The sequence below is a fragment of the Jatropha curcas genome, chromosome 9 (genome assembly GCF_041381405.1).
Source record: "Jatropha curcas cultivar XTBG-Jc1 chromosome 9, XTBG_Jcur_1.0, whole genome shotgun sequence".
NCBI classification, from domain to species: domain Eukaryota; kingdom Viridiplantae; phylum Streptophyta; class Magnoliopsida; order Malpighiales; family Euphorbiaceae; genus Jatropha; species Jatropha curcas.
Window position 1 is genome coordinate 1773026 of NC_143159.1, and position 16479 is coordinate 1789504.

Sequence of the window (16479 nt, forward strand, 5' to 3'; positions counted from 1 at the left end):
AAGAATTGTCAACTTTCTTCCCATGGCTATTATTCACACTTGTGTCTGGATATAATAAAGAAAAAAATAAATTTATTTGCTTTTGTTTAGAAAAAGTAAAATTTTAGAAAAAAATAAAATATTATTATTAAAAATTGATAATTATATCATCACTTAAATAGTGAGTATTTGAGTACTTAAAAAAGTGAAATTTCTATTTTTCTTTCATTATTTTCTTTTCAAATTGGAGAAATTCAAAATATGCAGACTCCAGAGAAAATAAGTAAAAATATTATTTTTTTTAATATTTTTCTCCACCTTTCTAAATAAGGACAAATATTTTTGTCTAAACATTTCTAGTAGTTACTTTCTTTCTTTTGAAAAAAAACTTCCATCTAAACAAAAGCTTAAGCTATAACTAATAGATGGTTGATTGAGTGTTTTCTTTTCAAAGAAAAGGATTCAAGGTAGTGTACTTTTTGTTTTCATTCTTTCCTACAAATCTATGATTTTGAAATGTTTCACTTTTTTTTCTGACCACATTAATGAATTTTCATTTTGGGACATTGCCCAATAGTAAGAGACAACTTGACTCTTTAATCTGGACGCTGGGTGGGGTGGGAAGGTGCAACTGCCACACACGTGATATGCTCGCTAGCTGATCACGTGATGGGAGAAATAAGTAGATGAAAATCATGCATCTATTTAGCTAAAAGCAACCATTAGTCGTTAGATAAGGAAATAACGTTGACTAAGCTATCAAAAGTAGGTATGGCCACCGGTTCGGTTCTAATCGGAACCGAATTAGAATCAAACCATACTGTAGATAAACCGAAACTGAACTGAAATTGGCGGTTCAAAATTTTGAACCGGAACCAGCGGTTCAAGGGCCGATTAAGATTCATGTGAATGTTAAAAAATGAACCTGAATCGGCCTGGAACCGACAATTAACCGGCGGTTTCGGTCCGGTTCGAACCGAATTCATAAACAAAATTATTTGTTGCAATAATACTTAATTTATAAAAAGTAGTGAAAAAAAGCATCATCATTTCACTTAATAGGTAGAAAAAAAGGTTTAATAGTGAAAAAAAGCATTATCATTTCACTTAATTAGCCGTTTGAACCTTTTTTTTTTTACAAATACCTATTTTTTTCTTTTTACAAATGAACTATATAATTTACATAAGGTTCAAAGTTCAAACGGCTAGTTTGAGCCTTTGAGGTGACATTTAATTTTTTTATTTTTGGTAAATAAATTTTATTCATTTTTAATCAATTATTTATTTATTTATTATAATTTACTAAATTATCCAAAAATATAATTGTTTTTTTTTTCTGTTACAAGGGACAATTTGGGAAACTACATAAATGAAAAATATGTATAAATATGATGAGTTGATTTTTTTTTTCACAACCAATTATATTTTATCTCTCCTCTTCTTAATATTGCTTTATTTTCATACATCCAATTCTAAATTCCATTAATTTCATATTCCATTTATTCATTTTTTTTCATAATTTCATTTAAAATTATGGCACACAATTCACAAAACTCCAAGGGAAAGCGAGTTGCTCAAAGCGTGGAAGAAATTGATTCAAACGATCCATTGATTAATTTTTCACCACAAGAAGCAATATCTCCTAATATTTCAATAGGTAAACCACCAAAATCAGATATTTTCAAGAAGCACTTTGCAAAAATTGTTCAAGATAATGGAGAAATCAATGCGGTTCGATGTAATTATTGCAAAAAAGAATATGCATTCAAGCTTGGAGGAGGATATGACACTCTCAATAGGCATTTAAAATCACATCATCTAAGTGAGGTAGGAATGGATGTAACTCAAACTCAATTATCGTCATCAAGGTATGGTGATCCTAACACTCCTCTATTTAAATATAGTGATGAAACTAATAAAATTGAAATGGCTAAAATGGTTTGTATGGAACGATTATCTTTTTCATTTGGTGAAAAAATTGGATTTAATAACTATTGTAAAAAAGCATTAAATCCTTTAGCAAAAAAGATACCTAGCAATACACTTAAAATGACTATTTTATCTATTTATTTAAAAGAAAAAGAAATTTTAAAAAATTTATTTGCAAATTTTAATGGTAAAATTGTCATTTGTTGTGATATTTGGTGTGATGCTTGGCAAACTCATTCTTATATGGGTGTTACATCCCATTGGATTGATAATAAATGGAAACTTGAAAAAAGAATTATTGTACTTAGAGTTTTTGATGACTCTCACACCGCGCATAATATTTTTACCATGTTAAATATTATTTTAGAAGAATATGGTTTGACTAAAAAAATTTTTACAATTGGTTTTGATAATGCCAGTGCAAATACGGCATCAATAAATGAATTAAAAACTCTTTGTCAACCTAAATTTGGTAGACAGTTTTTTCACACTAGATGTGCATGTCATATTTTAAATTTATGTGTTCAAGATGCATTAACAACATTAAATGTATTTTTACGTCCAATAAGAAATGCTTTAAATCATTTATGGACACATGGATATATTAGAAAAGAATTTAAAAGATATTCTTGCTTGTCCAATTTTTACTGTTGCAGTGGAACAAGCTTTTAGTGGGGGTGGACAAATTTTAGATCCAACACGGTCAACATTATCGCCAAATAATGTGGAAATGTAAGAGTGTGTTGACAATTGGACTAGAGCGGTATTGAGAACTCAAGACCAGCAAAATTCAAGCGACAATGATGATTCCGACTCATTAACGGGGACTAGTGGCACCGATGACTAAAATTAATTGTAATAATTGGGAGGTTATTTTCCAATGTAATAAAAAAAAAAGAACTATGTGGGCTTTGATTTTCTCTAATTTTCAAGAGGATACGTAGGTAATTAAATTAAAAATTTTTAATTTTAATTTAATTCATGCCCAAAATAAAAAAATTATAATTTTCTATATTAGTGAGTTAGCAAAATTTGTAAATTTAATGTAATAATAGTTCTAAATTAATAGAAGTTTTTGTTTTAAAATTTTATAATAATTTATTTAGTTAATAAAATTTAAACATTTTAAAATTATTATTTATTCACGAATTCGGAATCAAAATTTTATTATTTTTTTAAAAATTTGCGTAATGCCGGAACCGAATCGGAACCGTAATTTGAACCGTCGGTTCGCTGGAACCGTGCTGAACCGTGCCGAAACCAGAATTGGACCGGAACCGAAGGTTCAAGGGTCGGTTCCGGTTCAAAATTTTAAACATCTCGAACCGGCGGTTCATTGAACCGGCCATGCCTAATCAAAAGGAATGTCATGATGGGAACCCAGAGCCATACCGTTTGCGTGACCGGTGCGTCTGGCTTCATCGGCTCATGGCTCGTTATGAGACTTTTAGAGCGCGGTTACAACGTCCGAGCTACAGTCCGCGACCCTGATTCGATTTTTAATTTTGACTTTATACTCTCTTTATTCTTTTTCTTTTTTTTTTTTTTATAAATTAGGGATTCGTATAAAATAAATGAATTCCATGCAATTTTATAAAATTTATTTGTAAATTTAAAATATAATTAAATTAAATTCTATTAAAAAATGTGAATATTCTAAACGGATTCCATAAGATTAAACAATTTAAATATTATTATGTCAAGGATATTTTATGAAATAAAAGTAAATGGTTTTCAATTTTGAATTTATTTAAACCTTAAAATCCATTTACAAAATGGAGTGTTAATTAATTGGGGAATTTATTAATTTTGGATAACAGATACTGCAAAGAAGGTGTAACATTTACTGGATTCGCCAAACGTTAAGACCCACATGACTCTATGGAAAGCTGACCTTTCTGTTGAGGGGAGTTTTGACGAACCAATTGAAGGGTGCACCGGTGTGTTTCATGTTGCCACTCCCATGGATTTTGAGTCCAAGGATCCTGCGGTACCTCTTCTACACTGATATTTTATTTTTAATGTACATTAACAAAGTTAAACGACTCTATATTACACCATTAAAGTATAATAAAACCGATACCAAAGCCAATAATTACAAGACGGGCCTTCAAGCCTTCCTGAAACAATTTCTCAGAGTTCTCATATTGTTCATGATTGTCTTCCTGGGTCATATGATAATGATGCACCGCCAATTAATGCTTGTCCATATGCCTCTGAACTTTGATTGACTTGGTTTATGGGACAGCTTGAATACCTGGTGTATGCAAGAAATTTTCTACTTATCTATAATGTTAGATGTGTAATCTTTTTATTTAATTACAGAATGAAGTGATTAAGCCAACAATAAATGGAGTATTAGACATCCTGAAAGCATGTGTGAAGGCAAAAACAGTTGGCAGGGTAGTATTTACTTCATCTGCTGGAGCTGTAGATGTTCAGGAAACATCCAGGTCTATGTATGATGAAACTTGCTACAGTGATCTGGACTTTATCCTCGCCGTAAAGATGACTGGATGGGTCAGAATATATATCATTGGTACTTTGCTTCTTCTAAATAAAAGCTAATTTGCCCTTTTCTGTTCTTGTCTAGATGTGTTTCGTGTCCAAGACTCTGGCAGAGAGAAGCCTTTAAATTTGCCAAAGAGAACAATCTTGATTTCATTAGTATTATTCCATCACTTGTAGTGGGTCCATTTCCGATGCCGTCAATGCCACCCAGTCTCATCACTTTCTCCGATCACCAGTGAATGAATCTTGAATGAATTTTGATACCGAAAGGAAAAAAAGAAAAGTTTAATTAGGATAAGGCTTTGGTCCATCAATTTAATTAAACTTGTTGAATTGAAGATCAGGGACAGAATCCCATTATCACATTATAAAGCAAGGTCAATTCGTGCACTTGGACGATCTCTGCTTGGCTCATATATATTTGTTTGAGAATCCTAAAGCACAAGGAAGGTTCATGTGCTCCTCTCATGAAGCCACAATTTATGAACTTGCAATTTTGCTTAGAGAAAAATATCCAGACTATAATATTCCTTCAAAGTAGTTATCTTGATTCCTCTCTATATAACTACAACTAATCATAAGCAAATGAATTAAATTGTTGCTGATCAGGTTCGAGGGCGTGGAGGTGAACTTGCAGAATATAGTATTCTCCTCGAAAAAGCTGACGGACTTGGGATTTGAATTTAAGTACAGCTTAGAGGATATGTTTACAGGAGCTGTGGAAATCTGCAGAGCAAAGGGATTACTTCCTCTTTGCCATCACCCTTCTGTTTAGAAAGAAAAGAGCTAGAGAGCGACAGATAGCTACGATTAAATTTCTGTCATCTGTTTACGTTCTAAGAAAAATAAATTATCTCTGTAATAACGGGAGTTTCAAGAACTTCTGTTACCTATTATGTTATTGTTTTCTGCTAATCAACGAACCAATTTGTCTTATTTCGGAACTGGGAAAGGTCTTGATAGAGTGTGATAGCCTCGTGGATATTAAATGCGTTTTGCTTGTGGCTTTGTCGTTCATATTCAATTATTTAATCAAGAATAATTGGAATATATCCCTTTTCCGTGTTTTCAAAGAGGTAAATTATTGTATGTTGACTGCCTTTTTTTTTTTTTTTTTTTTCCCATTTAGGAATGCACTTTTTTTATGCTCCCCTTGCTAATATCTCTCCCTGATTAATGCATAATTCGATTAGTGTTGCCTACTCTCGCCTCAGCGTGATGTAATTTTATTGTTACCTCTCTTATATACTAAAAAAATAAAAAATAAAAAACATCGGAAGTACAGTATATTGGATAGCTAATTGGTTTGAGAAATATCATAAATGGTTGGAACTTGAATACACTATTTCGATTTTAGGGTTATCATTAGTTTAATTTGAATTGGACCTAAATCAAAATTAGATTGAAAAAATTGAGATGAAAAACAGCTCAAGGATACGGTTTTGAATTGGAGAGGATTAGATTTTGATCTCTATACTGAATTTTTAAGATTGAAACTAGCCAATTTTTAAGATTTTGATCTCAAATTATATATAAAAAGATCCGATGGTTAAGATTTCCATATTGACCAAACATTAAATCGCATATAAGGGTGTCAAATTAATTAGTTAGCTAATTGATCGGTACTAATCTCTTAGTATTAGCAGACCCAAACCTAAGTAAGTCCATCTCATAATCATGGAGGCTAATTAACTCTATTTTTTCATAATTTTCAAGGGAAAGAAATGGTTAATGGGAATTGAAAATGGGTAAATTTCGAGGGAAAAAGAAGCCAATAGCAATCAGTTCTAGTCTTAGTTTACTCCAATGCAGACTTTGAAGGGTTGGTTCATTGAAAAATGACCTCTACTACCACTTGATCATCCACTTGTTAGAATTTTATCATCTCTTGCTGCATGACATCAGTGGTAGTAGCCCCATTTTGTAGGGGGGAAGAAGAAAGAAAAATGGTAAAAAAACGACTGGCTACAATTTTTTTTTAACATAAAATTAATTATGTAAAACATCAAAATCTGAATTTTTTTCTAATTTATTGCGTGTTTTAAAATTGAAAAGAAAATTATTGCAGCAAGTACTCTTTTGATTGCTTATATAAAAAAAAATATGGATTATACAATTGAAGTAACTCTCCACTTGAGTGACTAAATTAGTGAAAGTTTTTATACAATTGGATCGGATAACTCTTATAATCAAAATAAATTGATTGGGTCAGAAGCCCATCAACAATCAAATCCCTACTTTATGCTAAAATTCAGAGAGGAACGTAAACTATAACCAACGGTTCCCCAGAATCGGTAGTTGACACTTTGTCACAAGCTCAGCTAACAATTTAGACGGGGAGAAAGCATTAATTCTAAGATTTCCTCGCATAAATTGAGCTGCTAGGTAGACCAAACTACAGGACCAATCTATTATCGACTCTTTATCTTCCTTTGGCAAATTGTACAGCAACCATATAATATTATATCTATCTATATATCCCTTTCTTCCTACAGTAGTAGTATTCATTGAATACTCGGAAAGAAAAGAGAATAGTCTCAGTGGCTTTTCATAGTTGCTTTTCATTTGTTGACAACTAGCTAGTTTTGGTTGTTGTTTCAAAGGAAAAAAAAAAACATAATGGGTTCTCAGAATCAAACAGTTTGCGTGACAGGCGCTTCTGGGTTCATCGGATCTTGGCTAATCATGAGACTCCTTGAGCGTGGATATACGGTTCGAGCCACTGTCCGTGATCCTGGTTGGTCCCTGCTCCCTTCTAGCTTCTGTTGTCACCTCGTACTTTTCTTCCTGCTACGTTTAGTTTTGTGACATATTTCCTCACCAATACTTTTTGTTTTTTATATTTATGTTGGTTTTTAACAGATAATCGTAAAAAGGTTCAGCATTTGCTGGAGTTGCCTAAAGCTAAGACGCATCTTAGCTTTTGGAAAGCTGACCTCTCCTTAGAAGGAAGTTTTGATGAGGCCATTCAAGGCTGCACTGGCGTCTTCCATGTCGCTACGCCCATGGATTTCGACTCCAAGGACCCTGAGGTGCCTATAAATTTTCTCTTTGAAGTAAAATTTCAATTGAGATAGCAATTGTTTTTTGGAACTCATCTATTCCTGCGTCCATTGATTAATTGTCTACCAAACATGACTAGTCCTCATTCACAATTATGCTAAAGAAAGCAATATATTTTTAGTTGAGATAGTAATATTTAAGAAACGGTCCCTGAACTCTTCAAACCAAAAGCCGTTATGGACTGGTTGTTGGAAATTATTTCATACATCAGTTTTTCCTTTATTCTATTATAATCAACAAATATATATGCTAATTCTTGTTTTGTTTAGCAATTATTTTTTAAGATTCTGTCCATTGGGCCCTCATGTATACAAAAAAGAAATAATGATTTTAAAGATTGTTACTTCTTAAAATCTTCAAAGATATTCCAAATTTTTTTTAATTTAGTGCTCAATATCTTTATATTCAATGCCAGAATGAAGTAATTAAACCAACAATCAATGGGGTCTTAGACATAATGAGGGCTTGTGCAAAGGCAAAAACTGTGAAAAGGATAGTATTCACATCATCTGCAGGAACTGTGGACGTTGAAGAACACAGAAAAGAAGTCTACGATGAAAATTGCTGGAGTGACTTGAAATTCATTCAGACAAAAAAAATGACTGGATGGGTAATTTTACAAATTAAATTAACCAATTTTTCGTAATTTTCCTTCTTTCTTGGAAAGAAAAATTATTACATACTGCTTGTTGATATATCTGTCCTGTCCAGATGTATTTCGTGTCCAAGTCTCTTGCTGAAAAAGCTGCATGGGATTATGCTAAGGAGAATGGCCTTGATTTTATCAGTATTATCCCAACTCTGGTTGTTGGCCCATTTATAATGCCATCAATGCCTCCTAGCCTTATCACTGCACTTTCGCTAATTACTGGTAGAACGTCCCGCCGTTTGCCATCAACAATTCTCAAAATATTTATTTTCTTAATGGTTAACAATTAATTATTTTGTCTCAGGAAATGAAGCCCATTACTCGATTTTGAAGCAAGGTCATTACGTACATTTGGATGATCTGTGCAACTCTCATATCTTTCTGTTTGAGAATCCAAAAGCTGAAGGAAGGTACATTTGTTCCTCAGATGATGCCACCATTTATGAGATAGCAGGATTGCTTAAACAAAAATACCCAGAGTATAATATTCCCACCAAGTAAGCCTTACTTTCTTGAATTGCATTTAAAAATTATGGGTGGTAAAATTGCTCAATGGACTAATTAAGCATTGATAATATAATTTTTAGGTTTAAAGACATCGAAGAAGAGATAAAGAATCCCACTTTTTCTTCTAAGAAGCTTTTGGACTTGGGCTTTCAGTTCAAATACAACTTGGAAGATATGTTCACTGGGGCTGTCGAAACATGCCGATCAAAGGGATTGCTTCCTGTTTCTGATGGGAAAGAAGCAATGAAGAAGAGCGAAGAATTAAAGGAAGCCATTAATAGTCCTATTAATGGAGTTCCAGTACAGACTAAATCGTAAGCTGGAAACAGAGAAGGAGGGAGAGGGATAGAGAGTCTAAAGAGGTCCTTATATTTAGAGTTGCTCGTTGAATAATTGTGCTTTCTCTGTCTACCACTTGGCATTGTTAAAGAGAATGCAAAGACATGCAAGTAAAACTTCGATAGGCTTTACCATGGCTTTCACGCTAGAAGTCAGTGTCCCGTCTATTTCATCGTTGCTTTTTTTTTTTTTTTTTTTAAAGGTATTTCGAGCGTTTAAACCCCATCTGTAACTGTAAAAGAGGAGACGACATGGGAGACACAGAAATAGTACTGCTTTTCTCTTTTTTTATACATGGATTGGGAGGGTCTCTACCAAATTTATGCTGTGTATGCTTTCTCTCTCTGTTTCCTCATTTCGTTGGCTTAAATAATTAAAACACCTTACAAAATTTTCAAATTATTATAATACTCCTCCTTTTTATATTACACCGCAATTTATAAATTTAAGAGTAGTAGTGCATCCAACAATATAGCAAATGCCAATTAAAATATAAAAAAAAAACCCCACCCATTAAAAAGATTCTATATAGAAAAATCATTTAAGCATTTGATTGTGATCCATCACCCATTTGATGGTTACCCAAAGTTAAAGGCAACACCATCCACATGTATTGAAAAAAAAAAACAAAAAAAGGGCTACCAGGGGTAGCAAGTGGCCACTAAGTCCATCTAGGTCAAAAATTTTTTTAAAAAAATTTATTCTATAAATTAATGTAATTTTTTTTGTTATATGAAAATTAACTGTTCATTAACTTGACCTTAAAAATCAAGACCATCCATCTATAACTATACCCAATTCAATCTTTACAATTTCATCATTGCTATCATAATTTTTTTTCCATTTCATACCCATTTATAAATATACAAGATTTATATTCTTTTGTGGTATATATATACACACACACACGATATAAATAAAAGAAAATATATATTTATACATGTACACCATATGCAAACAATACTACCTTTAATTTCACCTCAAGCAAGGGAGGAGAATAAATCCAACAAGTTGCTCAAATTATCAGCATGATCAACACAATCAGCTCTTATTCTTTTTGAACAAAAAGCAGATCGATTCAAAAACCCAAAAAAAAAAAAGGACGCAATTGCAATAATTCAAAAAATTAGGGCTTTTTATTAATAAACTTTAGAGATATCACTTTAGTCTTTATATTTTTTTTGTGCAAACCATTGGTACTCAAAGACCGCCTAATTTAACGTGTAAACCATTGGTACTCAGAAACTGCCTAATCTGACTCGGAGTTTAGTCACAGTTAAAGCTCCTCATTCCTTTTCCTGCAGGTGTGTTTAGTGGGAATCAAACTCGAAAGTTCTTTCCACACGTTCAGCCTGTATTATCAATTGAGCCAAAACCCGTAGCTTTTTTTTTTTTTTTTATTGCAACAGCAACTTTAGGTATTACTCTTATAGGAAGCTACAACATCAAACACATAAGTTTGTTGGTTTACGATTAATCTACAAAATTAATGAACTTAAAATGTGGGTCTTAAAAAAAATTGTCCAGTAATTATTAAGTAGTATTAGGAATGGAATTCACGTTTCTTTTGGAGATTAAGTCATTAATATATTCGAGATTAAAGATGAAACGTCTATGTTTCCTTCTACGTTACAATGATTAAATATAAATTAGATATTTGCTTTAATTTGTTGTTTTTATATTACTGGTAAAACTTTATGTTTTCTATTTGGTGTAAATAAAAATGTTTATTTTATTAAAAAATAAATAAAATTTTTAATATCCAACGTAGTCAATTTAAATTTTATTTTCTAGAAATCAAATTTAAGTTTTTATCTAATTCTCTCTATAATCTTAATTTCATCAACCTAAACATTAGAGTGGAGTCCCCGTTAATTCTTGACTTGTCTTACAGTTTTCTTGCTGTTGTTCGTTGGTTTCTATCACTGTAATAAAGCCATTATAACTACCACGCCATCACGCGGCTGACCTGCAGTTGACTTGTGATTTGAAGGACAAGTGAACACTGTTAGATCAAGAAAATGATGGGATTATATCTTATCCGTGAGCCGAGACCGCAGTAAAATATCAGTGATTAAAATAAAATAAAATAAAATTATCGATAATAAAAGTTAATAGTACCCATAAAATTTAAATTACTATTATTACATTTACCTCCGATAATTACGTATTGAATATTGACAATGGAATCCACCAAAAATAATAATTACGATAAAAATTAAATAATTACCGTAAATGCCAGATGAAAAATATGAACGAGATTTACGGGTTCATCCTTAACTATTATAGGCTACGTCCACGGAACAAACTCTGAATAATTCTTTCACTATAAAATAATAAGTACAAAAGAGATTATAAAATATGACATTCTAAGTATTTCTTAAAAAACACCCTAAAAATTATAATTCTTACTATTTTTTCTCTTTTCCAATTTTAAAAATTTTTTCCTATAATTTTCTGCATTAAACTGTGTATACTTCTCGTTTTACGTTTGTGCATTTTGTTAAGAGAAAACTTCTCCGATTTGTTAAAAAAGAGGATGCGTAGTTGGCGTCCATTTTCAATTTATTGGCACAGCCTCTCTAAATATTCTTTGAGACAAAAAAAAAAAAACGTGTTGCCCTTTTTTTGTCTTTTCAAAAGTTTGTGGTCCACGTGTCGGAGGACCCCACAACAGAAAAAACAACAGGGTATCTCGTAAACTGCTTTATATAAAGCAACGCTATATTCAAACTGCAAATGGTATATTTGTTTAAAGTTCAGGAGAATACTTTGCCCTTTCCTTTATTTTGTTTCCCAATTAGATTTTAATTAGTGCTATTCTTCTACGAGAAAAGGTTATGGAAACAGCAGCCAAGACCGTCTGTGTGACTGGTGCCTCTGGTTTCATTGGCTCGTGGCTCGTCATGAGACTCCTAGAGTGTGACTATAAAGTTCGAGCCACTGTACGCGACCCTGGTTGGACCTTTTCTGTCACCTTTTACGCTTATACTGTATTTTTACTTTCTTTGAACTCTATCGGTAAAAGTATGTATATGTTGCATGTTTTGTTTGTCGATGGTGAACAGATAATATTAAGAAAGTGAAGCATTTATTAGATTTACCAAAGGCTAAGACGCACATGACTTTATGGAAAGCTGATCTCTCTGAAGACGGAAGCTACGATGATGCCATTAAAGGGTGCATAGGCGTGTTCCATGTCGCCACCCCAATGGATTTCGACTCCAAGGATCCCGAGGTATAATTGACTTTGATTCTATTTTATCCAGTATTTATACATAATATAGCCATCAAGTTTTAGTAGCTAATTTCTTAACTTCGGCAGAATGAAATTATAAAACCAACTATCAGTGGAGTATTGGATATCATGAAGGCATGTGCAAAGGCAAAAACTGTTGAAAGGTTAATATTCACATCATCTGCAGGAACCGTGGACGTTGAAGAACACAAAAGACCAGTATTCGATGAAAGCTGCTGGAGCGACGTTGATTTTATTCGGGCCGTAAAGATGACTGGATGGGTTTGTACATATTATTACATAATTAACAAAATATTAATTAGTTAGTTTATCTTGTTTAGTCAAATATATTTCCTTGTCCAATTTTCCAGATGTATTTCCTCTCCAAGACTCTTGCAGAGAAAGCTGCATGGGAATTCGCTAAAGAGAACAAATTTGATTTCATCACTATCATCCCACCTCTAGTTGTTGGTCCATTTATAATGCCAACAATGCCACCTAGTCTTATAACTGCTCTTTCGGTCGTCACTGGTAAGAAAACGTAATTACCTGTCATCTTATTACAAATTTATTTGAAATTAAAATTTAATCTTCCTTATTTCTAATTAAATTACAGGAACTGAAAGTCATTATTGGATTCTAAAGCAATGCCATTTTGTTCACTTGGATGACCTGTGCAATGCTCACATATTTTTGTATGAGCATCCAAAAGCTGAAGGCCGATACATTTGCTCTTCTCACGATGCTAACATTTTTGAGCTTGTAGATTTGCTAAGACAAAAATATCCTGAGTATAATGTTCCAACAAAGTAATTCACTACTTTTAGTTAAGCCTGCAGGCATAGTAATTTCATATCTGGGAAAAATCATCATATATGATCTAACTAATATGATATCGCGTATGTGGAGTGGCTTATTGATTAAGTGTTGTTAATTGATTCATAATTAGGTTTAAAGACATCGGAGAGGACATTCAGAAGTGCGTCTTCTCTTCCAAGAAGCTCACAGACATGGGTTTTGAGTTCAAATATAGCTTGGAAGACATGTTCACAGGAGCAATAGAAACCTGTCGAGCTAAGGGATTGATTCCACTTTCTAATAAGCCGCCTGTTTCGCATGGCAAAGAAGCTGTCGGGAAGGGCAAAGCAGAGGAAGTGATAATTACTACTAATTAGATGTGCCAAAAGGCCTATATTTTACTGTTTAGTTTTCTCTCTAGATCTATATATATATGTAATAAGAGGGAGAGCTTAATTAAAGTTATTGTAATCCATCTTTTTTTACTCAATAATTTTAGGATATTACACTATAATTTTATATGATCATGAGAATGAATTAAGTGGAGAATATCTCATTATTCTATTATCTTTTTTTTTTTTTTTTGCATTGTTAAACTCATAAACATATTAAGAAATTCCATAAAACAGAAAATAATATTTTTTGTTATTTTGTTTTATAGATTTTACTCTCGTCTCTATATTTTTTTATTGCAACATCAACTTAGTGGATCGAGCCTAAATAGTTGGGGAAGCCAAAAAAATCACTTTACTTAATTATGGAAGGCAAAATTAAAAAAAAAAAATTTCCAAATTTTTTTAGACTGAAAATTTGAAAAAAAAAATGACTTGGAAGGCCACAGGCCCACAGCCCCTTCAACAAGGCCTCTGCCAAGCCCACCTTTAGATATTCCTATGATAGAAAAAAACAATACGACAAATCAAACACATAAAGTTGTCGATTTATAATCTACAAAATTAATAAAACATGACGTCTTTGGAAAATGTCGTTTGATGCAGACCCCCGAAAATAAGTTTTTGAAAGTCAAAAAAGGTTGGCTCGTTGATTGCATGACAGCCATGCAATAGAAGGAATAAAATAGTGGTCCATACATGTCTTTGCTTTGACAGAGACAAATTAAGTTGGCATGTGTGTGGCCATGAACAGACCTTGTTACTGTATATATATATATATATATATATATATATATATATATATATATGCTGTTGTAACAGACAGCTCCAGTTGTGTAAGCGAGAGTGTATGGAGCTTGATGAGATGGGTCTATTAACTTCATCTTTGAGTTTATCTATAACAGCTTTATATAGAGAAAGCTATATTCAAATTGCAAATAGTATATTTGTTTAAGTTCAGTAAAATACTTTCCCCTTCCTTTTTGTTTCCCAATTACATTTTAGGTGCTATTCTTCTAAAAGAAAAACTTATGGAAACAGAAGCCAAGCCCGTTTGTGTGACCGGTGCCTCTGGTTTCATTGGTTCGTGGCTCGTCATGAGACTCCTAGAGCGTGGTTATAAAGTTCGAGCCACTGTGCGCGACCCTGGTTACTTTTTCCGTCATCTTTTACGTTGATACTGAATTTTTTTTTTATTTGAACTTTTCGTTTAAATATTTATATGTTTTTTTCGGTGATGATGAACAGACAATATTAAGAAAGTGAAGCATTTATTAGATTTACCAAAGGCTAAGACGCACCTGACTTTATTGAAAGCTGACCTCTCTGAAGAGGGAAGCTACGATGATGCCATTAAAGGTTGCACAGGTGTGTTCCATCTTGCCACCCGAATGCCGGCTTTTGACTCCAAAGATCCCGAGGTAGAATTAACTTTGATTCTATTCTATCCAAGATTTAATATATATAGCCACCATGTTGTAGTAGTTAATTTCTTGCATTGGCAGAATGAAATTATAAAACCAGCTGTCAATGGAGTATTGAATATCATGAAGTCATGTGCAAAGGCAAAAACTGTTGAAAGGTTAATATTCACATCTACTACACTGACCGTGGAGGTTGAAGAACACAAAAGAACGGTATATGATGAAAGCTGCTGGAGCGACGTTGATTTTATTCAGGCCGTAAAGATGAATGCATGGGTTTGTATATATTTTTACATAACATATATACGAATTAAACATTAATTAGTTACTTTGTTTGGTTAAAGATGTACCTTGTTCAATTTTCCAGACGTATTTCTTGTCCAAGACTCTTGCCGAGAAAGCTGCATGGGAATTCGCTAAACAGAACAAATTTGATTTCATCTCTGTTCTCACACCTCTTGTTGTTGGTCCATTTATAACGCCATCAATGCCACCTAGTCTTACCACTGCTCTTTCACTTATCACTGGTAAAAAAAAAAAAAATGTATTGTATAGTTGTCATGTTGTTACAAATCTGAAAGTATAATTTTTTTTTTTATTACGAATCATCAATAATCCTTGTATCATTTGATATGAGATTAATTTTGTTTTGAAGTAAGTTTTTTTTCCTATGTTGATCGAACCTCTGACCTTCTGAAATTATAACCTGATCTTCTTTATTTATAATTAACTTACAGGAACGGAAGATTGTAGTTGGTTTCTAAAGGATTGCCATTACATTCACTTGGATGACCTGTGCAATGCCCACATATTTTTATATGAGCATCCAAAAGCTGAAGGCCGATACATTTGCTCTTCTCGCGATTCCACCATTTTTGAGCTTGTAGACTTGCTAAGAGAAAAATACCCAGAATATAATGTTCCAACAAAGTAATTTCCTTACTTAATGAAGCATATTAATTTCATATTTGGAAAAGTTATATATGATTAATTAATTAATATGTGTCAGATACGTGGCTCATTGATTATGTGTTGTTAATTAATTCATAATTAGGTTTAAAGACATGGAAGAGGACATTCAGAAGTGCGTCTTATCTTCCAAGAAGCTTACAGACATGGGTTTTGGGTTCAAATATAGCTTGGAAGACATGTTCAAAGGTGCTATTGAATCCTGTCGAGCTAAGGGATTGATTCCATTTTCTAATAACTAAGCCGCCTGTTTCCAATGGAAAAGAAGCTATTGGAAAGGACGAAGCAAAGGATGTGATTATCAGTTTATCACTACTGCTCCTGTACCAGAAGGCACAAGGCTATCTATAAATGGATATGTACATATATCTTTTTTTGTTTTCAATGCTTTCAAATCGGCAAGCATATTATGTGCCAATTTTAGTTTTTAATTACCTCTTTAGAACCATAATAAGAGGGAGGTTATTAAAGTCATTGTAGTCCATCCTTTTTATTATACTATGAATTTTTATTTAATAATATTAGGAAATCTGAATAAAATTTTAAACGAGTATAATGAAGTTAAACACATCTCTTCAATCTATTATTTAAATTTTTGAAATAAATAAGGTAATTTATTATGTCCATTTACTCGTAATCAATCCAATTAAATAAAATTTCTTGATTCAGACAAGTATATTT

At 32.6% G+C, this 16479-nt stretch overlaps 3 protein-coding genes and 1 pseudogene across 4 annotated transcripts; all 4 read left to right on the plus strand.

Moving 5' to 3' along the window:
* The first annotated feature begins 3751 nt into the window (after positions 1-3751).
* Positions 3752-5361, plus strand: LOC105633922 (bifunctional dihydroflavonol 4-reductase/flavanone 4-reductase-like; annotated as a pseudogene).
* Positions 5362-6792: 1431 nt separating this feature from the next.
* On the plus strand, positions 6793-9379 carry LOC105633824 (dihydroflavonol 4-reductase). The gene is made up of 6 exons (XM_012216509.4): positions 6793-7156; positions 7282-7451; positions 7898-8092; positions 8194-8353; positions 8436-8628; positions 8719-9379. The coding sequence occupies exons 1-6, from the start codon at positions 7039-7041 to the stop codon at positions 8954-8956; spliced, it is 1074 nt and encodes a 357-aa protein (XP_012071899.1). The 5' UTR covers positions 6793-7038; the 3' UTR covers positions 8957-9379.
* Positions 9380-11730: 2351 nt separating this feature from the next.
* On the plus strand, positions 11731-13578 carry LOC105633823 (bifunctional dihydroflavonol 4-reductase/flavanone 4-reductase). Of its 2 annotated transcripts, XM_012216508.4 has the most exons (6): positions 11731-11935; positions 12046-12215; positions 12303-12497; positions 12587-12746; positions 12832-13024; positions 13165-13578. In XM_012216508.4, exons 1-6 carry the CDS (start codon positions 11818-11820, stop codon positions 13388-13390), a joined length of 1062 nt encoding a protein of 353 aa, XP_012071898.1. In that variant the 5' UTR covers positions 11731-11817; the 3' UTR covers positions 13391-13578. The 2 variants fall into 2 exon arrangements, with proteins under 2 accessions (XP_012071898.1, XP_089582375.1); XM_089726249.1 differs by lacking the exon at positions 13165-13578 and having other exon boundaries at positions 12832-13028.
* A 654-nt stretch (positions 13579-14232) lies between these two features.
* On the plus strand, positions 14233-16381 carry LOC105633822 (bifunctional dihydroflavonol 4-reductase/flavanone 4-reductase). Its single transcript, XM_012216507.4, has 6 exons — positions 14233-14554; positions 14654-14826; positions 14911-15105; positions 15197-15356; positions 15567-15759; positions 15884-16381. The coding sequence occupies exons 1-6, from the start codon at positions 14437-14439 to the stop codon at positions 16038-16040; spliced, it is 996 nt and encodes a 331-aa protein (XP_012071897.1). The 5' UTR covers positions 14233-14436; the 3' UTR covers positions 16041-16381.
* Positions 16382-16479: the final 98 nt, after the last annotated feature.

Bases quoted from the DNA above. Each gene is read 5' to 3' on its own strand.
- LOC105633822 (XM_012216507.4), top strand. From the start codon at position 14,437: ATGGAAACAGAAGCCAAGCCCGTTTGTGTGACCGGTGCCTCTGGTTTC. The intron at 14,827-14,910 runs GTAGAATTAACT...TTGCATTGGCAG, and splicing joins TTGACTCCAAAGATCCCGAG to AATGAAATTATAAAACCAGC. The intron at 15,106-15,196 runs GTTTGTATATAT...TCAATTTTCCAG, and splicing joins CCGTAAAGATGAATGCATGG to ACGTATTTCTTGTCCAAGAC.
- LOC105633824 (XM_012216509.4), top strand. From the start codon at position 7,039: ATGGGTTCTCAGAATCAAACAGTTTGCGTGACAGGCGCTTCTGGGTTC. The intron at 8,354-8,435 runs GTAGAACGTCCC...ATTTTGTCTCAG, and splicing joins TGCACTTTCGCTAATTACTG to GAAATGAAGCCCATTACTCG. The intron at 8,629-8,718 runs GTAAGCCTTACT...TATAATTTTTAG, and splicing joins GAGTATAATATTCCCACCAA to GTTTAAAGACATCGAAGAAG.
- LOC105633823 (XM_012216508.4), top strand. From the start codon at position 11,818: ATGGAAACAGCAGCCAAGACCGTCTGTGTGACTGGTGCCTCTGGTTTC. The intron at 12,216-12,302 runs GTATAATTGACT...TAACTTCGGCAG, and splicing joins TCGACTCCAAGGATCCCGAG to AATGAAATTATAAAACCAAC. The intron at 12,498-12,586 runs GTTTGTACATAT...CCAATTTTCCAG, and splicing joins CCGTAAAGATGACTGGATGG to ATGTATTTCCTCTCCAAGAC.